Below are 27307 nucleotides of genomic sequence, written 5' to 3'. Positions count from 1 at the left end.
TGTATCACGAATACATTTCTAATCAACATATCGGGAAATGAATTCAGTGGAAAAAAACGTATCAACACAACATTTGATAGGAAAATATCTACAAAATGGTCTCACTTGGCAACAAAATCTAACATCAATTATGATCAAACACCGCCATGGCTTAACATGGGGACCACACTTGGGAGTGAAAGTCTGTAGACCTTCCTCCTGACGAGAATTTTGTACTGACCGATTACAAACATATTTATAATATGCCACAAACGAATGAAATCCGCGACAAAATCCGTTTCCCTTTATATTACATGAAACTGAGAATGCAGTTTAGCTGAATAGGAACGTCATTTTCAGGAGTCGGGGTGGCTGGATCAGTGCAGCCTGGGGTGTGACGATTCAGTCTCTGTCTTGATGAGCTGATTTTAAATTAGACTGATTTGAATGAATCAGCTGGCGAAAAGGAATTCATAGAATGAATTGTGCTAATGTTGGTCTGAATCAAACATGCTGGGAATCGATTTACTCTTGATTATTAGAAAAACACACCAAACTCGCATACAGTGAAAAGCACGAGGCACAAGTTTCCTGTCAGACCAGGCGCCGGGCGACGGCACAACAGCACAGCTGGCACAGACACTTCCAGCTGCGCCAAATCTAAAGTGTTCCCAAATTCTGGGAAAATTTCAGTTTCCAGAAGAAAAACAGCAACCTAGACAAAAGTCGTGCAGTGTGTAGGATTTGTTAAACAGAAACCCGACAGCCACAGCACCTATAGTGGCCAGCTGTTCAGTGAAAAGTGAATTCTGCAGATGTATGAAGACATTAAAAAGACGTGAGAGTAACGTACTCGCTCTGTGATGCCGCCTGATCGGCTTCACAGAGCGAGTACGTTATGATTACTGCGCATTTCATTTGTAAATAGTGGACCGTGCAAAATGTAGCTCTTCAAACGAGATCACTAAGTGAGGTGCACACTGGCGGAAATACATCAAATTAATTTCACTTGTTACTCAAATAAATGTTAAAATAATTCTGTCACCAGATGTTTTTCTTTGAATTAGAAAAAGGGTGTATTTGAAAAAAATTATTACATGTTTAATGGTAACCTAGGTTTCAGGTGAAAAAGTAACTGAGTACTGATCAAATCAAATCCAATCAACCAAAAAAATAAAAAATAAAAATGGTTCTAGTATTGAATCACCAAAGATTCACGTTTACTACTCCACATTTTGTTCTGTGGTTCATACAGATTCACACTATAACATTATAATATTTAAACCCTTTATCTCTTGTATTGCTTGTCTGTATTTTTGCATGTTGACTTGTAAATTTTGTACCTTTGCTGTATTTTTGTTTCTCTGTAAAGCACACTGGCTTGCTGTGCTGCATGAAATGTGCGATATAAATACAGCTGCTTTCCCTTGCCTATAAACAAGACATAGATTTCTTCATATCATCATGTGACTTCCTTCCTTCCTTCTCTTTGTGTGTTCTTTGTACATCAGTGACCGACCAAAAAACCCCCAGCAAATCTATTGAACAGTGCAGCAAAACAATGTGTGCAGTCTAACCGAGCGTAACAAAAAAAAAAAAAAAAACAGCTACCCCACAGATGGTAGCAGCAGCCCATTTTTCACTTATTTCACACTGATTTCCAGGCTCTATAGTGTGGTGCTAATTATTCAAGCTTCAGTATTTCCATTGGCCACCTCCAGTGAGATGCAGCTCCCATGCTGCAGCACAAAGTTAAGCGTTGCAGTGTTGCTCTTTGAAAACCAAATCCAGGCGAGCCGTAATGCAAACCACAGGGACGGAGCGCTGATGCTGGGCATTATCTTTCAAACTTGATTAAGTGGTTTATTTAGCGTTTTCATAATGACGACGCAGCGGCGTCTGAGAGATGACAGAACACACACACACAGAGGGATGACACTCCGTGTGTGTGTGTGTGTGATGAAGAGCACTGGTTAGAAAGCTATTGATTACTCATAAACCACCACTGCTCTGCTGCCAACATTCAGTGGACACATGGACACACACACACACACACACACACACACACACACAGAAGATAACTGCTACTACTTGTATTCATATTGTATAAGCACGGCCTGTGGTTCAGTTCAGTTCCAGTTCAGTTTAACCTGCACCTTGGAATCTATTCACCCAAAGCCTTCGAATCATCTCTGATGAATGGCATCTCTCACCTGGAACAGAAATTTCTCCGGTCTGTTGCAACTATTCACCTGGAACATGAGTTTAACCATTTTAAGTGGAAAGAGAGAGAGAGAGAGAGAGAGAGAGAGAGAGAGAGAGAGAGAGAGAGAGAGAGAGAGAGAGGGAGACCTTAACAGAAAAGGCAACAAAACACCATGTAAGATGTAAGTGCCATTTGTGGGATCCCTTCGATATTGCATATATCAGAGACATATGATATAGATAAAACCATAGTAAATCCAACATATTTCATTACAATCAAACATTCAGTGTCACTCTCGCCGCACAGAACATGGCTGTGAACTGAACGAGTGATTTCTTGCGATGTCGGCCGCTGACATTTGAAGATATTTGCCAGTTACACATTGACAAATTGCAGTCAAATGGAAGAGTGCACATGGAGGGTGTGAAATGCTCCTGGTTCTATATAATCAGATTTAGAGATGGTACTAATAAATGTCACTCTTCATCCTTCATAAAAATGTCTGGGTAGCGCGAACTCCATCCACATATTTCAATGTAAATTGTGACCTCTAATCAGAAAAACAGAATGGAAATGGCAAATTTGAACAACTTGTTCTCTGTTTCTTAATAAAGTTGTGACTTTTACTTGAAGCAGAAATGTTTTGTTATTGTTTATGCAATAAATAGTGATGGAAATGCTTTTGTTGAATAAGTAGCAATTTTAGTGGGGAACTCAATAAGCTTTGCATTTACATATTCGGCATAAAACTTACTTCAGCCTTCACACAGACTTCACATGGTTGTTTATTTAGTTGTTTCAACTAACTGTTTGGTATTATTTCTTGTCCCGATAATCATGTAATTCTTTTGTAAAAATGCATTGCTCAAACAATCCTTTCAGCCACTTATATCTAGCCCACATGACACGGACACTGGTCTTCTAATATGTTTTTCCAAAGGGGAAAATGCTAAATGTTGTCCACATCTGTATGATGTGCGTCACGACAGCAGGATGCAGCTGAGCCGCACTTGCTTTTCTGGGAAGATTTCCCACCCTGAGTGATCTAAACAGCCGCCGTGGGAATATTTAAGTCTACTCTTGAAAGACACTTTCCACAGGAAGCCTATCGATTTGTTTCAGCTCATCTGATGGAAATGCAACCGATTCACATTTAGATGTTTTCAATATTTCAAATTTTCATTTAACCCCCGGACTGCTGGTGGACTCAGCCGACACACTGTCTCCAGAGGTTCAGTTTTAAAGCTCAAGTGAAGAGACCGGTATCATATCAAACTACACGACCTATACTTACCAAACATGTCATGCTGTCATGTTGGCAAATGGGTTAAATATCACTTCAAAGTTGGGCTATACTTTGGTGAGGGAAAAACTGGTCCCTTGACCTCTGACCTCCAGCTCTCTGAATGAAAATGGGTTCTCTGGGCAGCCACGGCTCACCCCTTTGCAGCCTTGCCCACCTTACGCTGATCCCATGCAGTTTGGGCCACAAACCCTGCAGGACAAATGTGGTTTTATCTCCAGTGGTCAAAAATGGTTAAATGGTTAAACTTATGAGACATAACTGAGCATGGGAATGGCCATCACATGCTCCTATCATGATATTCTACATCTTATGGACTCTAAATAAATAAGTAAATAGGCGCCTAAGCAAAGCATAATGTTTATTTCAGATTTATGACCAGAATAACTTGACACACAGTGCTGAGCTGCATTTCATATCAATCTCATTCCCAGCTTTCAGATGATGAATACTACCTCTATTTGGCATCGACTGCTGACCTTTTATTTCCCCCTGAAAACGCCCTGCCCCCACTAAAGAAAGGGGAGGAATGGTGAGGGGCTAAAAAAATGACTTGACAGCTCGATAGAAAATTAGCAGGTGAAAAGGAAGAGAGGGAAGCATGACTGGAACCAGCAGAGACGCGGTGCTGTGGCGTGGAGAGCGGGGGAGGCTGTGTTGTTGGAGGACATATGGATGAGTGGGCAGGTATTTGTTAATGCCACCTGTTACTTCAGTGTTTTCTTCCAGGACTGGGAGCAGTGGTTGATCACAGAGAGACTGTTGGCATTTTGAATTTCAACTGGAAGACTGAATAAATCCTCATGCCTGCACTTACAAAATGCATAAAATGAAGCACGTTGTAGTTTAAGAGTCAAATTATGAGGTAACTGTGCAGACGTGGCTGAGAAAGTAATGGTTTTGAATGAGCTTTCGAATTATTGATGTTTTCAGAAGGCATTTTTTCCCCCCAAATGACAATAAACCTATCCAACGTGAATGTGTGTAATATTTTTATTACAAAAATGAATACAAACAATAACCATAAATGATCAGATATGCACATATATAATATACTTTGACCAATACGGGTTTTTACAATTTGGTAGATATTTTTGTTCATGTAGAAAAACATAGTGCTTTGATGGATTTTTTTTCACTTTCACTTTTTTGCCACAAATTTTTTTTTTTTTTTATCCAAAGATCACCCAATCTTGCAATCAACTCTAGAAACGAAGAAGCATTCCTGCCTCCATTCTGTTTTCTGACAATAGTTTTCACTGGAGCGGCTGATAGGTGACATTTTGTGCCTATACCCAGTATCTTTAATAACTACATGATGAAAAACCAACATATTCACACACACACACACACACACACACACACACACTGACAGAATCAAGATCCAAATGTCACATTCAGTTCAGGTTATGGGCAGTGCCATGGACCGAAGTATTGATCAGTTACACAACAAATTTGCAATCAAAGTGCATCACATCCATCATATCAAAAGTGGACGACACTGACTGGATAATATCCATTTTTAAATGGAAGGCCAACATCGAGCAAATGGGATGAGAGAAATTTGGGCGTCAATTTTTTGGTATTTTTGAGCGTCTGCAGCTCTGAGAGTCAAGTAAAGCCGATCAGCTGGGACAGAAAACAAAAAGGCACAGGTATGGATGGGAAAACAGAGACTAACGCTTTGAAAAGGTGAAAAGGGAGAGATAGAAGAGGTGTGAAAGAGAAGAATGAAAGAGGAAGGAGGAAGACAGAGAGAGTGGGAGTTGGAGACAGAAAGAGAGAGAGGGAGAGAGAGAGAGAGAGAGCAGTGCGAGCAGCTGGAGTGACAAAGCAGCGAAGCTTTCAGCTGGTGTAAGTATAGATTTACAAGCCGCCCTGCTTAGCTGGAGCCATGCAGCAATGAATAGAGCTTTCACACTGGCTTTCTATGGAAGCTGCTGTGTTGCTGTGTGTGTGTGTGTGTTTGTGTGTGTGTGTGTGTGTGTGTGTGTGTGTGATGGAGCGAGAGAGATAGGAGTGAATGTGCATGACAAAAAAGAGAAACTGTGAGTGCATTTGTGTTTGTGCATGTGTGTATGAATGTGCTTTTAGCAGCAGTGAGTATGTGTCAGTGTGTCTGTGTGTGTCTGTGTGTGTGTGTGTGTGTTGGAAAGAAACAAGGAGAAACTTTATTTGTGCATGTATATGAGCAGGAAAAGCTGTGTGTGCAAGTGCATGTGTGTTTGTGTGTGTGTGTGAGGGAGAGACGTGGTGTGTCTGTGTGCATGTGTTTAACAGCAGTAGGTGTGAATGTGTGTCTCTGTGTGTGCTTGTATAGTGTGTGTGTGTGTGTGTGTGTGTGTGTGTGTGTGTGTGTGTGCATTTGCATGCGTGTGTAGCAGCAGTGGGGCTAGGACGTCTGCCAGGTCTCCACCATCTCTGCGTGTGCGTGTGTGTGAATGTGTGTGAGTCTTCCCATGTGTCCATCTGTCAGTCTGTCTTTCTATCTGTCTTTCATCTCTCCGTCCTCTGTTCCACTCAGCACGACACGATGCAAAGCGAAAGCACACACTTCTCTGGGCCAGATCTCGACAAAAAACCAAAGACATTCGACGAGCACATGAGGAATAAAATAATCTGTTAGTAGGAATGCAGCAGCTGAAATGTTGCCTCAGTCTGCCAGCGAGGAAATCTGCTAAATTACATTTTAATGGCATAACATAGCAGTGCGCTCCAGGCCAGGTCCATCAGCTCTCTGACACCATGCTTTAATGAAAAGTAGAATATTTGTCAGTGTTATGTATCTCTAATATGATGGCTATGAGGCAGTTTGTCTGAATGCAAATTTACTGTAGAACTGATTAATACTAAACTGAGAAAAATCAAACTCTAATTGATGTTAATGAGACACTGATGTATTTAAGTGTGCGAGTAAAAACAAGCATCTATTAACCCTTTCACGTTCCAACAGCCCGGCCAACTGGCTGTCTCTCAGAGGCTGTAATTTGGACAAGATAAAAACTAGAGCTCCCTTGACCTCTGACCTCCAGGTTTCTGAATGAAAATGGGTTCTCTGGGCACCCATCGGTCTCCCCTTTGCAGACATGCCCACCTTATGCCGATCCCATGCACTTTGGGTCACAAACCATGCAGTCCAAATGTGCTCTTTTGGCCTGCTGTAAAATGGTGTCACTCAGTGTCACCGTATAAAATGACCTAAGGCATTCACAGGATGTCTAGTTTTCCATGTATATTGACAACAAGGGGACATTTCTGAGCAATAGCAATTGGTCTTACCAGGGGCAGACAATGTTTTTACCCTGCAAGAGGCATGAAAGAAAATGGAAAAAATAGAAAATGCAGACCCCAAAACTCCATTTTATTAGTTATAGACTTTTGGGAACTCTCACATCTTGGTGTCTGATGAAGATAGAACTAAAGAATAATATTAAATAAGAAAATCCACCTCTGACCCTTACCATGAATAAGCAGGTAAAAGAACAACTTAGCTGGTGATTCTTTCTGTTTATCGTTTCAACATCTCTCTTTTTCCTCTGTCAAGCACAGTTTCTCTCTCTCCGCCCATCTCGCTGAGTAATCCACACACTTACCTGCCGCAGAGAGAGAGAGCGGGATTACGTTTACAGTAATCAAAGATTACGTTTTCTGTCCGTGCATCACCACAATTTCCTCAATCTAATAATCCTCTCTCATCAACTAAACAGATTTCAGCCCTCTGATGGGGAGGGCTGATCATTTGGGGAGGTTTCCATTTTTATTCCCCGGCGGTTTTTAATTGTGTTTTATAAAGTACATTAGGCAGAGGCACAAAAACAGACACACATTAACCAGATAAACTAGTCAAGCTGTGACGAGGCTCAAGTCCACATAATCAATTCCCCACTCTCTGACTGGGAGAGCTGATGAAAGAACGAGTGAGATGTCAGCACAGTGAGAGGCAGACAGAGAGAGGGAGGGCAAAAGAGTGGAAGACAGAGGGGGGAGGAGGACAGAGGATGAGTCTCCCCTGGATATCACCGTATGTATCCTACATCTCAGTGTATTTCCATCTCAATGTCAACGGCAGGCCGGATGACCTCCGTGGGTCGCTGCTCTTATCTATTCACTTCACGTATTCTGGGTAACGGGAATGTGGGTCAGCTCGCCGCTTCTGTGTTTCCACTTCCGATGAGGGATAATACCTTTCAAGGTCGGTTAGCGCCCTCATCCCTAATTCATTTTCCTTTATGAATACCTCATTTACAATGAGACAGAGCTGGCAAAACACACCGTCTGCAGATTCACTTATTCACTTTGACTGTATTGAGGCATTAGGAGGGAGGTAAAAAAAACCGATAAAAATATAGCAGTGAAAAGAAGCAAAGGGATTAATACAAATGTTCCCAAGCATGGAAGCGACAAAAGCTCGGGAAAATCAGCCACCATCCCCGAGAATAAAATGCTTTAATCTGCAGAAACCAAAATCCTTTTGCCCTGAGATATGCGTGCATATGTTTGGCCTGCCAGTCAACACTGTCTCCGCTGGACTCGTTCTTCAAAATATTCAAAAAATGACTCACTAGATATTACTCATTTTAACCCCTTGAACTCCATTTTTTACTTACATTTCCACTGAAGTAGCTTTATGTTAGAAAAAAACTTTTTTTCCCATGTTGTACAACAGTGTCACATCCATAATGTGTCTCTGCTGGCTGCAGCTCCATTGAAGCTCTTACACTGAGTGTAAGAGCTCAGTGACACTTACACTGAGTGAAATCTTCAAAGCCAAGATGCCGTTGTTCTCTGGCTGCAGCATCACATCAAACAGACATTATCTCCATGTCTTGTGCATCATGTTATGCACATTTCCTTGTAATTCAGCGGGATGTTTGGTATCTTTGGAAACCTTTGGCTCTCCACAATAATTTACAACAAAGTTCTGTGTGTTTTAACAAATCTCGGCTGTGGCAACCCCACCTGTCGGAGCAGCAGACCAGATTGCATTTGGCTCATCTGATCTCTTGCTATTATTCCCCTGAAGGAATAGTATTGCACTAACTGCTATTTTACTTTTTCATTAAACCTCATGGTGACTTCAACCTCACTTATCTCTCCTGATCTGCAAAACAAACCCCACTGAGGCCGAGCGTTCATGTCATCCCTTTGCACGATAAAATCTCAGCTGTTCTACTGTTTCTCCACTAAACTCATTTAGTGCCGGTCGTTGACTTCTCAAGAGGAAAACGAATCAGAGGCATGGCGGTGCGATATTGTTTCTGAAACTGATCTTTACAGTGGGTGAACAAAACTAATGACTCATTTTTCATTGGCAGCTGCGGCGTTATTACTAAAACTGGAATGCCAATTTGTTATACCACTTGTTAATGGGAGAAGTGATTTTACTCAGCAACATGTTACCATGTAATGCAGCCAAGTGACTATGCAGGGAACATTCAGGCACAGCTGCTGCTGTTTGTGTGTGGATTTCTTTTCCTGCAAACACATCAAGATGAACCCTTACAAAAATGTGAAAATTTGAATTTCATACGTGAATTTAACCATTTTCACATGTGAAAAGAAAATAAAGTCGCATGTGAACTTTAACTTTTCCCATGTGATTTTCAGTTTTCACATGTGATATGAAGACAGTGTCACATATGCACTAGATATTTTCACATGTGATTTGCTGTTTTCACATGATTGGATTTTTTCCACATGTGAAAGGAAAATTGGTGACACAAAGTCATGTGGAATTAGCATTTTTACATTTTCACTTGGTTTCTGCACTAGAATTTCCACATGTGAATTTCACATTATCACGAGACTAACTGCTTCACATGTGCATGTTGCTTCACAAGTGAAAGCAACACATTTCACATGAAATCACACGTGAGATGTACACCTTCACATCAACTCGACACTTTCACATGTGACTGGATTCTTCTTCTGTGGGCTATAATTTTCATGTGAAAACACGTCACATGAAATCACTTGTGAAACAATAACTCACATGTGGTTGTAGATCACATCTGCTCCAAAACCTCATGTGGTTTGTTTCACATGTGATTTTTTCATGAGGGAATCTGTTGGCTTTATGATTTGGGAACTCCAGTTCAATCAGAGACCCTGAACATCTTTGGCGCCGAGCTCAGGAAGGTACAACACAACAGTGATCAAAGTGGGTTGAGCAGAAGAAGATAAAGCATGTGTCTGTCTCGCTCCTGCTGCACCTCTTGTTACTCTCCTCCTCCTGCGGCGCCTCTTTCATTTCTCCTCTCCTCCGCTCACCCTCTGTCTGTTCGCCTGCCAGCTACCCCTCGCAAAACTCCTCTTTTTTATTTATTTCGTCAGACATTTAGATGTTTACAGAGAGTCTCATCGATTTTTGCTAGAACTATTTCTTCCAAACGTCATTGTGCGCCTCAAAACACAAACACGGTTCATTTTATGATAAAAAAAAAAAATGAAAAAAGGTCTTTATAGAGCCAGAAAATGAAACCATGACTCTGTGAAAGTTGACGTTCATTTGTCACATGCAACAGGGCTCGATTTATATGAGTTTTTGAAGGTCAGTGCTAATACTTGTATTTTTCGACTGACCCTGCCAGTGGCTGACATTTTGCTGACATTTAATATTATTAAGGTTGATCATTACTCATGCCAAATAATCACTGATTAATCCTCTGAAACCTGAGCAACTTCACGTGAAAAATTAAAGCTAAAAACTAAGAACTAAAACTAAATAATTCGTAAAAATTTCAAGAAAAGTATGAGAAAATTAGTCAAAATATTAGCAAAAAAGCAAAAATAATATTAGCAAAAATTTTTAAATTACTCAAAAATGTGCAAAAAAATAGGAAAAAAAATACCTGAAACATATACAGTATTTATGATTAGAATTCCAAAATTAAAATAAAATTACATACATAAATAAAATTAAAATAAAAAAGTATTTAAATACTACCATAAAATACCTCAATATAATATAAAAAAAACACCACAAAATTACAAAAAAAAAATTTAATTAAATTAAAATTAAAGAAAATTAACAAAAACATAATAATAATAAAATGAAAATAAAATTAACAAAAAATCTGCCAAAAACATTATAATAAAAAGAAATAAAGTTGGGGGGGTTCAAAGTATTCAGAGTTTGCTCCAGAATTTTATTCCTGTCAGGACGAAAAAGCCTCAGAACCAGCATTTAGTCACTAAAACTCCAGTTATTCTTATTCATCTTATTATTTATTGCCTGAAATCCTAAATCACAAAAAGAAAACAAACCAAACCACAGCCTTCACATCAGAGGTGGAAAACACCTGGCACAAGTGAGTCTGATTTTTAATAAAGTTAAATATCAGTGTGATTAATAAGCTAATGCTGCGTTAATGGCTTGTAATAAATACAAGGTGCTGACGGCGGAGAAAAGCCACTCGTGTCAGCCCTGCGGTGCTAATTACAGGCACAATGCTGTTTCCTGGAGCTGTGATGTTTCCCACCTGGCGTCAGAGCACGCCGACACGACAGGAGCCAAAGGAGCTGATGTCAGCGGTCTGAGGCAGCAGAAATCACAGGCCGGTTACATTCACACTAATAACACGAACGGCAAAGAGCCACAAGAAAGGTCCTCATCCCAGTAATCCATTATCGGATAATTCCAGCCGTGGCCACTGCTAAGCCCATTTTCCAAGGTGACCCGTCTCCCACGTAAAATACCTGTCCTTTTTCACACACGTCCTGCATTTTGCTTTTTCCTCCGAAGAAACAAACTTTATTTTAATGCTGGCTTCAACTGATTTGTGTGTCTACATGTTGAGGATAAAAAATTTGCTCCCACAGCAGCTTCCACGTCCTGAAACATTTCGTGAGCACAACTTTCAGGAAGAAATGAGAATGAAAAAAAAAAAAGTAAGTACAAAGTGTGGAGGGAGATTCGAGTGGAAATGGCCTGGGCATGTTATGTTAGCACCGTGAACACTGAATGAAACTCCCTTATTTCTTTCAAAAATATCTGAAGGTCGGTGTTGATAGTATTCCTTGACTGAACCTGCCAGCGGCTGACATGAAGTTTGACCATTTTTCAGTCCAAATAATTTCGAATAAATCCTTTGAAACCTGAGCAAACTCACTTGGTTTTTCTCAAAAACACGGCAAAAGGCACAAAAGGCAAAAAATTATAGCCAGTAGAAAAAAAAAAGATGAAAATGAGCAAAATAATTAGCAAAGGATATGAGATTCGTATTGAAAAATCAGCCAAAACATTATCCAAAAAATTGCAAAAAAAATGTGTGCAAAAAAATACTTAAAATATTTAAATTTAAATTAATTTCTCATTAGTTTCAGACCAAAACACTTACATATATCTATATATCTATATATGTAGATATATGGTACTTTTGGAAGTTTTTATTTATTTTATTTTTGCCGTTTAAAATATTTTCTTTACTTTCTACGACTTACTATTTTTGTCACAGATTTTTTTCAGATGAACCTCTGTGCTTTCAAACAACAAAATTCATCTTCATGGGCCCAAGTAGTTTTAAAATATTTATTTAATATTTTTGAAGAGAACTACAGGACTACAACGTTTTCTGAACATCACCGACACGCCTCCTGTCGCCTCGCTCCTCCACTGAGGCTCTTCTGCACACACTGATTCACATAAATAAATAAAATAAATAAATAAAACTTGAATGGGAACGACTTTTCATTCACAAAACCAACATTTTCTTTAGCAGGCTTTACTCGGCGGGGCCTAGTGGGCCAACAGCGTTTCAATGGAGCGCCCGATTACAGATGCTGCAATTACAGATGAGGCCTTTTAATTCCTATCTTTACTTCCATCAGCCCTCCTTCCTCCCTTCATTCTTCATCCAGTATCTCTCTCTCTCTCTCTCTCTCTCTCTCTCTCTCTCTCTCTCTCTCTCTCTCTCTCTCTCTCTCCATCACCACACACACATGAATGAACAAACACAAGTAGCTGTGGTTTCCTCAAGGACGCACATTTCTCAAGGACACAATCACATTCAGAAGACATAGGGCCATTCAAGAGCTCACACACACACACACACACACACACACACACACGAGTGCACACGTACACACCATCAACGCACTCGGCACTGCACACACACACACTCACACACACAACCACTTAGAGCACTTCCGTAACCTAATAGTGTCAGACAAAATGAGTCAGAGGGAGATCATCTGATAGGACCAACGCAATGAATCAGATCAGCCTGCAAATGGCTACATGCATGTGTGTGTGCGTGAGTGTGCGTGAGTGTGTGTGTGTGTGCGTGGGTGTGCGTGAGTGTGTGTGTGTGTGTGTGTGTGTGTGTGTGCACGTGTGTGTGTTTACTGTAACAGACCATATTTATAAATTATTTCCCATTGTGCAGGATTTACACCCACATGCAGTAAGTGTGCAAGCTCCTGCTCCTGTGTGTGCATGCGTGTGTGTGTGTGTGTGTGTGTGTGTGTGTGTCGTACCGTCTTGGGGCAGTGGACGTATCGTGCCAGGCTGATAATCAGGTCGTGTGTGATTGGGTCCACCAGGTTTCTGAAGCTGGCGTAGCGGTACAACACGTCATCCAGAGATGTCGACTCCATGCCCAGGTCCTACACACACACACACACACACACACACACACACACACACACACATACACACACACACACACAGAGAAATGGTGATCAAATAGCACCTTTGTACACTAACTCTATTGGTAAATATAATTATACTTTCTAGATGTATGTGCAGACAAGGAATAAATTCAGGCATATTACACTCTGACTGGTGTACACACGTATACACACACACACACACACGTATACACACACACACACACACACGCACACTTTACTATTGGCAGTTATCCACCCGCGAACATCATAGGAGCCCTTTGACATTTCCTGTGCTGCTTTGTAAACCCTCTCACCCCTTCGAGCCTCAAACTGTTGCGTTGCTTGCTGTTGTCTGACTGACTGACTGACTGACTGACTGACTGCTGCTGCTCTGTTAGTAAAAATGAATATTTGTCACATGTCTTAAGCCGCATCAAAGCCAATGAAGCTTAAACCTGCTCGAAGGGCTGCACGCATGAACGGCAGTCTTTTAAACTTCATGTTAAAATGTCAGGCAGAATGACAACATGGCTTAAACAACACCACGGGCCTGCGCCAAAATGATGCCGACAAGCGAGCGCTTGTTCCAGGAGAAGATTAGACCAAAGTATTTAAAGCAGAAGAAAGGGATTAGGCTGTGGCAAGGCTCTTTTATTGGCTTTTTTTTAATGTCATGATCTCGCTGCGTCACTGGCTCCAAGCCGAAAGCGGCGGCCGGTGCGTGTCTGTCTCACTGAGTAACAGGTTTGGACCATTAGTTTGGGACATAAATAATTAAGATATAGCTCCTCCTTTAGATGTCTCCACTGGCAACCCAACTGCCAGGAGAAAATGTTGGTATGTCATGTCAAGCAAGAGCTGTGTTCATTTTGAGCTAACATTCACTAGTTTTATCTTAACCATGACAGTGAACATTTTCCTAACCTTAACCGTGACCTTTACCTGTCCTTAACCACATGGTTTTAGTGCCTACTGAAACTAATGAAGCAAACAAAAGTGGCTAAATTGGTGTTTGGCACAAGGTGTCGCGTTGCTGCCCAGATTTGGACACTTGATGGGCGGGGCCACTCCTGATGATTGACAGTTTTTCTCTCCTGTGACTGCGCAAAACACCGAGCTGCGCCTGATTGGACGAACACTTCACTGGTGGACCGCCCTCCCCTGGGTTTCAAACCGGACCAACGTGGCGGCTCTTTTGGGAACTTTCTTTGATATGATGATGATACTTAACTGTAATGTGTTTGTGAAAGCATGTGAGGTGAGACATAAACCCTGCAGCTGCCACAAGTGGCGAGTCATGCTGGGTGCTCCTAATTTGCATAAAGTAGCCTAGACCTCAACATTATGCAAATGAGGAGACGCCAATGTGACACACCATCTCTTGAAACACAACGCTACCATAATGCATTGCACAGTGCTTCCATAGACAATGAACGGCATGCATGGAAATGACTGATCCTGTGGACACGAACCATAACAGTCATGAGATGTTGACGCAGGCTCCACCACACTGACCATTAGCCTAAACTCTGATATGTAACTCTATAAACTCTATGTAATTCTGATTGTAGTTGTTGGTTTGCAGAAATGTAAAATGACATAACATTTTATTTTGGCGACTGGGTTGCCATTACAGGCAACATGAACCTTTTATGTGAGCAAAAAAATCAGAAAAAAAACAGATTATGAAGCCCAATTCCATCCATTTCTAACATGTGGCTCTTGGCACCAGATCTCGTTCAGCCTCTTTTGGCTCATGTGACAAAACCTGAGATAATGCATCTAATTACAGTTAAATTCAGAGATACATTAATGAGTCCAAAGCTGACACCACGTCGTTTGTTTTTTGGTTTGTTTCCATGTGTTGTCTGCAACATCAACGCTAGCATTCATAGGATTGTGAGGAAGCTCGTGAGGACGATGCACCTCATCAGTGTGTCCCTGTACTTTCAGATTTCAGCTGATTAGTGTGAAGGGGGCGCTACAGTTACAGGTCCAAACAAGGTGGTGTATCTGTCACTGATGAGCCATGAGGAAACTGCACTATTTGTAGAGGAGGACAGGTTTACTGTTTGCTTTTTAACCCCTTGAACTCTGAATTATGTACCTTCAACAATTTTTTCCATACTGTACAACAGTGTCACATCCATATCGTGTATCTGATGGTTGCAGCTTCACTGAAGCTCCATCACATTTATACTGACTGAAATATTCAAAGCCAAGACGCCATTGTTTTCTGGCTACAGCATCACACCGAACAGAAAATATCTCCATGTCTTGTGCATCATGTTACACACATTTCCCTGGAATTCAGCAGGACATGTTTGGTATTTTTGGAAACCTCGGGATTTTCACTTCAATTTTCAGAATTTAAAATGACATGTTTGGACAAAGCTCGGCCGCACAGCAGTGACAGACCCACCCACGGGAGCTGCCATGTTGAAGAGGTTAATTAAAGTTATCTAGTTCAAACTGTGTTCCTCTCTGTCCTGTTTGCACTGTCTGGGAAACTGTCACAGGAAAAACTCACAAATCGTGTTTTTTCATGTCTAGTGTAGCTTTCCTTCAAATGATGACATGATGGGTCCTGCAGGTTTTGGATTTATGAAATCTTCTCAAAAGCAACTAGATAAAATGAAAAACGCATAGAGGTCAAGCTAAAAATGACAAAAGCTGACATTTTTGGAGATGTGAGGTTTTGACTTGATAACATGAATATATACCAATTTTCTCTTTTTCCCCAATAAATAAATAAATAAATGAATGAATAATAACTTGGTAGCTTTTACTGTGCATTTTAAATGAGATTTTAAAATGCATACATAATTTCACTTTATGTCAAATGTCAGCAACATGGCAGGACTTCTACACTTTCCACCAGTCTGCTTTGGCAGAACAGCACTCTTAGACACAAATTATATTCTGGATCTGCCATTCCAACATCACTCCTGTTTCTATTTAGCCTGTTTCCAGAGCCATGACTCACAAGTTCACTTGAATAAAGCCCGGGCCAATCTGCAGTGTTGCCTGCACTGTTGACGTCATCAAGGCGTGCCAGAGCTTGAGAGAGATCACAGCATTTTGGCCAACACTGGCTCACACCAGAAAACAGATGATAGTCATAGACATTGCTTCTACCAACATTGTTTCAATCCTCCTGTTACCGTCAAATTTACTAATATTTTTTTATCAATTAGGTTCAAATTGACCCTGGCAATTTAAACTCCATAAACTCCATTAAAACTGTTACCCAAGTAGAGTTCTCATTGGGCCTGAAAATTAAGACCCTACCCTACCCGGGCCATACTGGGCCAGCCCGAGGCCCTACCCTACCCTACTAATTAGCTGAACTTTAGGCCCGACAGCCTGATAAAGCCCGAAAAAAAAGAAAGGAGAGGGGAAAAAAAAGATCGCCAAATTTGCCATTATTTAGCAGCGCTGGTGGCTCAAATTTAGTAGCAGTGAGAGAACGGACTTAATAGTTGGCGAAAGGCAGCTTCACCACAGAACCAGAACCCGAAGCCCTACCCTACCCGACCAATTCACGTACATTTTAGGCCCGACAGGTATGGTCGGATTCGGGCAGAATTTGAGAACTCTATACCCAAGTTTATATGCCAGGTACTAGATAAACAATGACACATTTCAAGACAAAAACAGAAAAATGTTTAAAAGACAAGTGCAGGAACTAATGCTGCGTTCCAACTCAGGACCTCGGACAAGATCCATGTAGATGAAATCGACCAAACTGAGGTCACAGCAGTATGGCGACACACAGTGAACAGTAAACAGAGTGAGCTGCTTGTCAGTTTTTACTTTCATTTAATGTTTGTGGTTATGGGATAATTAAGACTTAAGCATTTCTCCTCGCTGATGGTGCTGTACTAGCTGATGTAAGTCCTCAGTCCATGTTTCTAATGTTCAGAGCCTAGCCAAGCAAACACCAGTTTCCTGCGGGCATCCATGTTTTCCCGAGCTGATGCACCGGAACACATTAGATCGGATGTCGGAAAAAAACAACAACACAGAACTAGCATGTGCATTTATACGCAAGTTAAGAACATACACAACATAAGCAACAAACAAGAAAACACGGTCAGGTGCTGGGCAAAGCCATTTTATAGAGGCGAGTTTTAAGACGAGATTTAAAAGCAGCCATGGAGTCAGCCGACCTGATGAAGAAATCCCTCCTTCTGCAGAAATCAGCGGACACGGGGGCAAGTTCAGACTAAACAGAATGGACATTCAGTCTGATGATCATGTGAATTTCTGCTACTGATGCTATTGAAAATATCCAGTGGAAGAATGTACACGGTGTGTTTGTGCATGCTTGACTGTGTGTGTGTTTCACCATGTAAGCAGATGCACATTCATGTTAGTCTACAGATATGTGTGTATAGAGATGTATGTGTGTGTGTGTGTGTGTGTGTGTGTGTGTGTGTGTGTGTTTGGGTTTGGGTTTGTTTGTGCAGACAGTTGACAGCCTGTAACTGGCAACAGGGAAAGCCTGATTCTCAGAATAGAGCGAGAGAGGGAGAGAGTGAGAGTGAGAGAGAGAGAGAGAGAGAGAGATGGTGAGTCTCCTACAGAAAAGGTATGACTCACTGAGGCCGCCATGCTGCTTATTGTTCTGTGTGGGAGGGGTGGTAAATAATGACTGGAGCTTTGACAGAATGACAACAACACGCACACACACACACACACACACACACGCATTAATCATCCAGTGTATTTTCAGCTGAAAGCAACATTAATAGTGAGATGAGAGAAACCCATGATTTGTGTATCAACAGATGTGTCCTGTGTTCGTCCTCTGCTGGTGACCGGCCTATACAGATCCGCTCTGATGGAGGCTTTCCACTCATGAACGAACCGTCACACATGACACATTGTGGGTGCTTAACTAATCATGAAATCACGTCTGCGTGTGTATGTGTAAGGACAGTAATACAGTACAACTGAACTGGGTTGCACCAATACTGGGTAATGCTGATATTTTCATATGGACGCTGCAAGACAATCAATATTCACCTCCAAAAAATGCCGAGAAATTTATTCTTGCAATATTTTATCATGAAGCAGCATTTACACCGTCACAGGATGCTAAATCTCTCCACTGAAAGCCAGACCAATAAAATTGTTTTAAGGGTCGATTGTACAGACGGTTGAGTAAAATCCTCCCACACCACACTGGAATGATTCTTCTGATCAGACATCTGATATAATATAATAAAACATTATGCATGCTTCGGTGGAATCCGGCCAAAATGCCCTTTCAGAAGTAGGGTAAGATTGATATATCAATCTGTGCCAGCTGTGGTCAGGGAGGAGGTGGGCGACACTGATGGGCCGCTACCAGATTTTTCATAAAAGGCCCATATCAGACTCATACAGCAACAAACCAACACGCTGGTCTTTAACCCTTTAACTGGACCCCGGTGTGAAATGTGGAAATGTTTTGGTGTTGAGACTTCAACTTGCAAACCATGCCAAAATAATACTTTTCATGCTTCACTATGTTGAATGGAAGCTCATTTCATAGGTGAAACAGAACAAAAAACAAATCAGAGAAACGATTTTCAGATTTGCACTTCTAATTTTCTAAGCATAGTGAAGCCACATTTATTTTACGCCTATGATGGAAATATGCCCATAAGCCTGCTAGAGTACACCTGATTTTTCATTAGACTGCAATACTGTGACACTTCTCAATACCATTTGATTAGAATTTTTTGTTAAAAAAAGACCAATGTGAGTATTTTTTCAGTGTGTGCCTGTTTGTGTGTGTGTATATAGATATATAGATATATATATATATGTGTGTGTGTGTGTGTGTGTGTGTGTGTGTGTGTGTATGTGTGTGAGAGAGAGTGTTTAAGTGTGACAATGGGGTGAGTCAGAGAAGCACACAATGTCACTTCCCCTGTGCGGTGATAAAGATTTGAGCCACTATGCAAATAGATCAACTCTGAATGGAAATTAATCTTCCAGCTCGCTCTTATCTGAACCAAAACACCGGAAGGTTTAGGAACCTGCAATTAACAGATCCACCACAGTGCTGTGTGTGTGTGTGTGTGTGTGTGTGTGTGTGTGTGTGTGTGTGTGTGCTGTAAGGAGCATTAAACTGGTAAAAAGTAAGACCAATGTTAAACAAATGGAAACAATGGGCGACAGGAGGAAAGTAAAATATTTCACAAGGGCCATACGACCAGTATTCTCTTGCCTGGAAAGCCATACATTTTTAACAGCGGTCCACTATGAAATATAAATGGCTGCCACAAATAAAGACATATCGTCTACTTGTTTGATCTCTAAGGGGATGGTGTGTTCACTGAGCTCACACACACACACACACACACACACACACACACAAACCCATTTATGCCATCAGGAAAACAGTGTGGGCTTTTCTTTCATTAGAGAGCGCCACCCACACCAATTAGAATGAGCCGACATCAAAGCAGCGATCTGAATCCAACTAAATGTGGACAAAAGAGGAGCTGAAGATCGACTGTACAGGAAGATAAACAAAACGCCTCGAGTGCTGGCTCTTTGGTAAATAGGAGTAATTAAGAGATGGCAACAAGGGATAGAACGATGTAGACGGCCGATGTTGGTCTTTATTAAAAACTAGATGCCGGCAAGTCAATGTTATTGATTTCTGACATGATGGAGGTTCCTTTTATTAGTATCGTCATTATCATTATTTATTTTTGGGTATCACAAAACTCACTCCAGCATTATGTAGGCAAATATATTTTAACAGCTTCACAGGTGTAGTGGTAAGCTTTCAGACCTGCAATGCACTTTCATTAACTTAAAAATCTGAAATAATTCTTCAATTAAAGGCCTAATCTACCGCAGCAAATCCTCTACAAACTGAACAGCTGGGGTGTGTTACCCTGCATTAAAGAGTTGCATATGTGCTTATTTCCACCATGATGGTATACGTTTTATTTCGGAGGATTTCCTAACCTTAGCCAGCTGATTTCAAGAGTTCATTTTGACTCGCCAAATCATTGGACTGCACTCCGACTGAAGTACTACTGGAGGCCACAAAATCAGCATCCTTTGAGGAATTACAGGCGTGGCTTAGGTGATGAGGAAGACTGACTGTGCTAAACTGGAAAACAGAAACAGGACATCGATGTAGATTTTCCTAACAAAACCAAAAAAATCGCGTACCAACATACTAACAAAAAAGCAATATGTCTACCAATATGCTCGCTCACTTTCACCATCTCAGTTGCTGCTGTTTGTTTAGCCTCAGCACTCTTACATGAACATGGATCCATTCGTCTGATTGGATGAAGTAGCTAATGATAGACAGATCACTGATCCAATCACCTGCTATGTATTTTTGTAAATGTCTGTTGCTGCCGGCCTTTTTCCAAACGGTTTGAAGCCAACAGCCCAGACTGTTTCCTGAAGCGGACAACAGAAACAAAATCAGAGTAAGGCTGTGCCAGGCTGGAAGTGCCCATTCTGACAGCCTGAAACCTACAGGAAAACACTGCATTCTTGTAAGATGTAGGACTCTTCAGCAGCTTCGATTGAAAAATGTCAGCAGCGGACCTGAAAAGCTAAAGATAATTTAAGAAAGTGGCATCTGTTTACAAACTAACCCTTACTTGAAGCTGCACTAAGGACATGCACAGGGCCGATCTGTATTGAGGGTTACTGTTTAGCCAGCAGAGGTTTTCCACACAGGCCGATGGCTATAGTTCAACAATCAGCTTCGAGGCAACCCAAGGGGAAGTGATGAAGAGATGCTGGCTGTTGGATTCAAGTTAATTTAAGGGTGATGATAAAGATGCTGGGCTCCACATTAGCTCTTACCGGAGCTCCTGGTTTATTAATCAATGTCTATTTAGCCCAAGCTCTCCAGCCATCGCCATGGTTTCCGGGCAACGCAGAGGAGAACCTGGTAACCAGTGAGCAGCATCCCTCCAGCCTTTTAGGAAAAAAAGCTCTCTCTCTTACATTACTCTCTCTCTCTCTCTCTCTCTCTCTCTCTCTCTCTCTCTCTCTCTCTCTCCCTCCCTCTCTCTCTCTGTCTTCGATGTGTCTTCTCTTTCCCTTCTCTTTATTCTCAATAACTGTCTCATCCAATTATTTTGCTCAATCCATATCCCTGTGCGATCTATCCATCATGTACTGTTCTACCAGACCACAAATAAAGACTACGAAGACAAATGTGACTGGTGGTTGTGTCAGTGGGAGTCCTCTAATTCTGTCTCCATGACCCAACATGACCATGAAAACTTGGTAATACAACTGGGCGAGAGAGAGCGCTGTTATCTCAAACTTGTTGCTGTCAGCCTCCTCAATTCATCCTCCAGCCTCGCTTGGCCTCTGCGCTTCTAATTCCCCACTGATGAAAAAATAACAGCCACAAATGCATCCCACGGTCTGCAGCTATGGTGTTCTGGCATCACAAAATGGAAGCATCTCTGTTTGACACTGTATCTCTGCGTGTTAACTTTTACCCAGCTGGAGTGCATTGTGGCTGTGGACATTTGCTTTTTCCTAATCCCCACTTCCCACATGCCAGACCTTTGACTCAACAACAGCAAGGAAAAAATCCTTGAAAGGTCAGGTCAGGTTGACCTCGGGCCATGATCCACTGGATCAAAGCTAAGCCAGCGGATTGCTGTTTACACAATGGACTACCTCCTCTCCAACACCAACACTCTGCAACAACAAGAAAGGGCGGTTGGTACTAAAATTAAACTGTGCTTTATATCTTTCCAAGAGTAGACACGTTGATGACACATGGGTATATCTGAAGGTTATAAATCACATTAAATAGAACTTAGCAGTGATTATGCAGTGTGACTGATATTATGTTAAGTGCCAATAGAGGCTTGGCAGTCAGTCAAGTCATAAAACTCCTACTACACCAGATTTGTGGCATCATGAAGATCCAGTGGAAAATGTTTTGTATGAAAAAAGGCAAGGCAAGAAAAACAGAGACACCTGAAAGATTGTTCTTGCGTAAGCATAGGTCAGTTCAGTAGTAAGAGTAGTCTCATAAGATTTGTTTCTGAATTTAGGTTATTGTGACACAGTGAACTGTCTGGTCTAGCCCAAGTCTCTAGAGCCGGGATACTCACTGAGAATTTTAGGAGGTTTGGTTACTCACAGTTCCTCCCAACAAGGGTCCAAGCCATCATATCTAACTTTTCTTGTGATTTGTAGGCCTGGATGGATGTAATATAATGGGCCTGTATGTGTATAGGTATGTTTATAGAACTGTAAAATGTACTAAAGTACAACTGAATAAATAAGTACCTTTCCCAACCATTCTAACATTACATATGCTGTAAAATAAGAAAGAGATAAGCAAGGCCTAATCACAAATTCGAGTATCAAAATGAGTTTCCCTTAAAAATAGAAATGAAAATAAAATATTGCTCACTTCAGTCCTCATCTGAACAAGCCTGGGTCTTTATGCTGAGCATTTATCCTGAGAATTAAATAAGAAATCTGAGGCATGACTAAAATAACATAAAAACATAATTAGGCATAACAAAACTACAGCACTTTTACTGGATGAAAAACAAAGTGATTATTTTGATCAAATAAGAATTTATCCTTAACGCATCTTTGGCATTTTACTTTTGCTTTTGCTCCTACATTTGCTTCTCTCTCTCTCTGAAAACAAGCAGCATTGAACGGCACTTACTGCTGTTCAGGACCCTAGAAACATAGGACCCTGCGAACATAGGATCCTCAGAACATACAACCCTTTGTCGTGTTTGCATATTGTTGCCACATAAATCCAGAAACATACGACCTTGGGAACATAGGACCTCAGGAACATAGGATCCACATATGACTCTAGGAACATAGGACCCTGGGAACACAGGAGCCTAGGAATAAAGGATGTTGGGAACATAGGACCCTGCAAACACAGGATCCTGGGAATGTAGGACCTTGGGAACACAGGATCCTAGGAACATAGGACTCTAGGAACATAGGATCCTAGGAACATGGGATTCTAGGAACATAGGGCCTTGGGATCACAGGACCCTCAGAACATAGGGCATTGGGAACATAGGACCTTAATTGTCGATTCAATTCTTTTGAGATGGCCAAGTTTATTAAAGCATATTTTAAAATGCAGTCAGGTGTTCACAGTCACAGCTGTTCAAGAGCTGCAGACCTCCAGTATCTCTGCCACACGATGTGTCAACAAGACACTCTCTGTACTAAACAAAAACAATAACAAAGGTGTTACCTGGCCACAAGGTCAACTGCACCTCATCAGTCTCTTTCAAAATGTACCACTTTGAAACTTTACACTCAAACTACAGTTTCTCTGTGTTCCTGCTCAACCGTGTAAAGGACAAAGTGCAAGTCATACAGTGGTAATAACACAGTTGAGGCTGAGCTACACTGCAGGTGCTGAGCTAATTCTCACTTTAGACAGAGCTTTTTCACTTCTGTATGATTTGATTACCACTTCTGAGTGCACATTAGATACGGCTTGAAAAATACACCTCCCAGGATGCTTTTCATCTTAACGTACAAAGAAAAACAGGACAAAAAACTAAGAGAATCATACAATCATCAGTTAGCCATAAGGTCAGTTCTACAATTCCAACAAACTGCAAAGTGTTGTTGACATAAAATGCCTCACTAAATGTCACTATACATTGGTGCAAGAATGTCGCCCAAACACCAGTTTTCCACTGTCGTAGTAATGCAAAATTAAGAGTTTTATCATTAAATGACAGGCCTGATTATCACTGTTGGCATTATATTGAAGACAACAAATGTGTTTTTTTTTTTTTTTTTAACATGTAAAGGCTCCATGCTATAGTGTAATTTAGTGTGCAGGCCTATACAAAATTGATTTGTAACAAATGCTGCACTTAAAATATTTTGCACTTAAAATATTTTGGGAATGCTACCTGTCTCTTTCGGTATCCATTTATCTCAGTTATTTGTGTCCTTTGGCACTTAACGTTGGCACAGGGAGCTGGCACCAAAACTCTTAAACTGTTGTGTTGATTGACCTCAGATCAGATTAGTGCCTCTCACCTTTGCATGGATGGCGGCTGTATAGCAGGACAGCAGACTCTGCAGTTCACCTGTATTTAGCTGAAAGCAGACCTGACCTCTGCTGTCTTTTGTTTTTTTTCCAAATTTCAATGTATTGTTAAGAGATAAAAATAATGTAAGTATTGGAGGAAGATGTTGCTGATGTAAAGTAAACTGGCAGGTGAAAGAGTCTATCATATTCCTGTAAATTACAAGCAATTATTCTAAGTGCCCACACAATAATTAAGGTAACAATGATAGAATATGAGATAACTATAACATTGAGTTAAAATTTGTGTTTTTTAAATAAAATTCTGAAAGTGAATAAAATACATAACTGTTCAGCTTCAGAGTTTGTGGACTTTCATTACCACCAAGTGCCACCGTGCATTTCAACAGGCTTTTTTCATGTGTGAAACAGCATGCTATACAAATGGAGTATATCAGCAGCACTAGTAATAGTATTGTTATTATGAGATTAAGTGGAGATTTGTGACCATATGCCATGTCTTATGGTATGCAGTATTACCACAGAATTTGGTGTTCTGTGGTTTTCTTGAGATACTTCAGGTAGCACAGTGCATTTTCCCTAAAGAAATTTCTACTGTTGTGTTGTTGTGCCTTCACACTCGTGCCAGGAACTGTGAAACAGCACTGCCAAAATATTCTGGTACAGCATTTTCCTCTTTGTCTTGACTATCACAGCTTAATCAAGCAGTGGGAGTGATTGTAAACCCCTGGTCTTAGCGATGGCGGCTAGAGAGGTGTCCTTTATCTGTAAGCCTGTTTGCTTTGCTACACTATTTGACGTTGCTCCAAGGATTAACATTCTAAATGGGTTTGATCGGAAAACTGTAAATAGTAACATAAAGGAGCTGATGGAAATCTCCAAAGCCCTGACAATAAACAGTAAAGGCGGTGTGTGTGTGTGTGTTTGTGTGTGTTAAGCCCTAGGCAGTGTTCCCTGTGGTTGAGTCATTGGGGGATAAACACAGAGCACTGGCAGCATATGGATTCTGTGCTTGGCTGTCTCTAAGGACGAGAGCTTATAAACCTGTTTCTCCCTCCACTTTCATCTTTATCTTCCCTCCATTACCTCCATATCCCTATTATAAGAATCTATTCAGCTCGGTTTAACTTTTCACAATTTCACTCTATTACTATGAAATCCTTCTTTACCCAGTAGCCCCCTTTCACTACATGTCCCCACCCCTCCTGTTCAACTGGTGGCATTTCTGCCTTTCCATTTTCTCCTCCCCTTCTTCCTTTTGTTTGTCGCTACACAAGATTCTTCCACTGTGCTGCTGGTCCTTTCTGTCTCTCAGTAGCAGGCAGGCAAGCGCTGTGAATGTCTTTAAAGAAAGGCAGGCTATAAATCCAAGCAGTCCCCAGACTGTACCAGCACAGCAGGGCCAGTCAGCCAGCCAGGCGGCCAGGCAGGGAGGCAGTCAGTCCATCAGTCATGTGGGCAGTCATTCACTGAATCAGTTTAATCAACCAGCACATCAACAGTCAGCCAGGCAGCCATCGAGCCTGCTCTGGCTTCTATTTCAGCATTAGTGCTGACATCAACTGGCAGAGAAATATTGCACTCACACACAACGGCCAGAACGGGACGATGGAGAGCCAGTGGCAAGGTGAGATGGAAGGAAAACAAGTAAATCAGAGATAGAGTGGCCTTGTAATGTCTACATCAAGTAATCCTGTGAGCCCCTGGAGGCTTTTCTTATGTCACCAACACACACTCACACACACACACACACAGTGGCTACCTGTCGGAGTGTCTTGAGCATCTCAGTGGCCTCATCCTGTTTGCCCTGCTTGGCCATCAGCATCATCTCCTGGATCATGCCAATGCGGCGCTGGTAGGGCGGGGGCGTCCCGCCGCGGCTCAGCCGGTCCCCCGACTTCAGCATGAGGGAGGCCAAGATGTCTCCCCGCTCTTTCGTGGGGGTCCTCTTCCAGGTGTGCTGAGGACTGGCTCCTCCTGGCTCCTGACCCTTGGTTTGCTTGGCACCCATGGTTCAGTGCTAACGTGGGCTACAGTGACAACAGGACTCACCTGACCAAGCAGTCATGCAGAGGTGGGCTTGGGTAATGTTTGAGACACCTAGTAAATTCAAAAAAGCCTGTAGCTGATCACATCTTTCTGCAGCTCAATCAGGTCAGGACCATGATGTAGAGCATTCAGAGCAAAAAAAAAAGCAAAGTATTTCATTATTAAAGATAATGTTATTATTACACACAGATGAGTGAATGCTCCAAAACAGTACTGATGATAAGCCAGAAACACTAAGAAGCAGGAGGATCTATCTACCAAATAACTTTTTTGATTGGTGGGAACTTGTTCAGCTGAATCTCCTCCAGGTATGAAGTCAAGTCGGAACAGGTCGGAGGATGCTGCCTGCAGCATGGCCGCAAAACACGGAGGCAGCGGAGTCAGGATACACCTACTGCACCGACTCTGGCCCGCCGCAGCCTCTTATCCCGGACACAACTTCACCATGGCTTCAACATATTCACCAACGAAGTCGACGGTCTCTTTTGATCTCCTTCTTACTTTATCCACTACAATCAAGCCCTCTGCCGCCCTGAGCCAGCGGAGCAAGAAGCGATAGGGTTGTGGTTGTGATGTATGAAGCAGGGCATCGCAATGTTTACGTCTATTACCACTGACTGTGTGTTTCTCAGTCTGTCCTGTCCTTCCTCAGCAGCTGTAAGTCATGCATTACCTGCATCAAACAGTGCATGCGTCCTTCCCCAAGGTTGCTTCTCCATCCTCGGCGTGCTTGAGGAGGAGGCAGCCGCATCGGCGCTTTAGTCCATGAGCAGCGGGAGAGTCTTTTCACGGCTGCAGCTTCGCGGCTACAAAGCAAGGGAGAAACTGAGGTGTCCCCTAGTTGGGACTGAATTATGTATTGCACTCTCCGTTCAACTGATCGGAGGCGCGCCGCGGGTGCATGTGAGCACAGGTCCTCCCTCGTCACACGGTCGACGGGGTGGGGTGGGGTGGGATGGGGGCAAGCGGGGAGGGCTGGGATAGCAGAGGGCTGAGACACTAACTGAATTACCAAGTTTGCTATTGCCCAAGAAACAGGCCGAATCTAATTCAAAAACCCGGCAGTTTAATGTTGCCTTGCTTATCGACCATCGTGCAC

The 27307-nt window shown here is 41.8% G+C and overlaps 1 protein-coding gene across 1 annotated transcript in view; it reads right to left on the bottom strand.

Annotated features, from left to right (window-relative positions):
- The window catches only part of lrrc75a (leucine rich repeat containing 75A), a 61098-nt gene extending 34005 nt beyond the window's left edge, over positions 1-27093 (bottom strand). The window contains exons 1-2 of the mRNA XM_030067514.1: positions 25922-27093; positions 12966-13094 (exon numbers count right to left, since the gene is read on the bottom strand). Of these exons, the coding sequence (XP_029923374.1) occupies positions 12966-13094; positions 25922-26170 (378 nt within the window). The 5' untranslated portion in view covers positions 26171-27093. The remainder of the gene's footprint in view (positions 1-12965; positions 13095-25921) is intronic.
- Between the last annotated feature and the right edge of the window lie 214 nt (positions 27094-27307).

The sequence above is a fragment of the Myripristis murdjan genome, chromosome 13 (assembly GCF_902150065.1).
Source record: "Myripristis murdjan chromosome 13, fMyrMur1.1, whole genome shotgun sequence".
In the NCBI taxonomy this organism is placed as follows: Eukaryota; Metazoa; Chordata; class Actinopteri; order Holocentriformes; family Holocentridae; genus Myripristis; species Myripristis murdjan.
The sequence above is the reverse complement of the archived record's forward strand: the minus strand, read 5'-3'. Positions and strand labels throughout refer to the sequence as shown.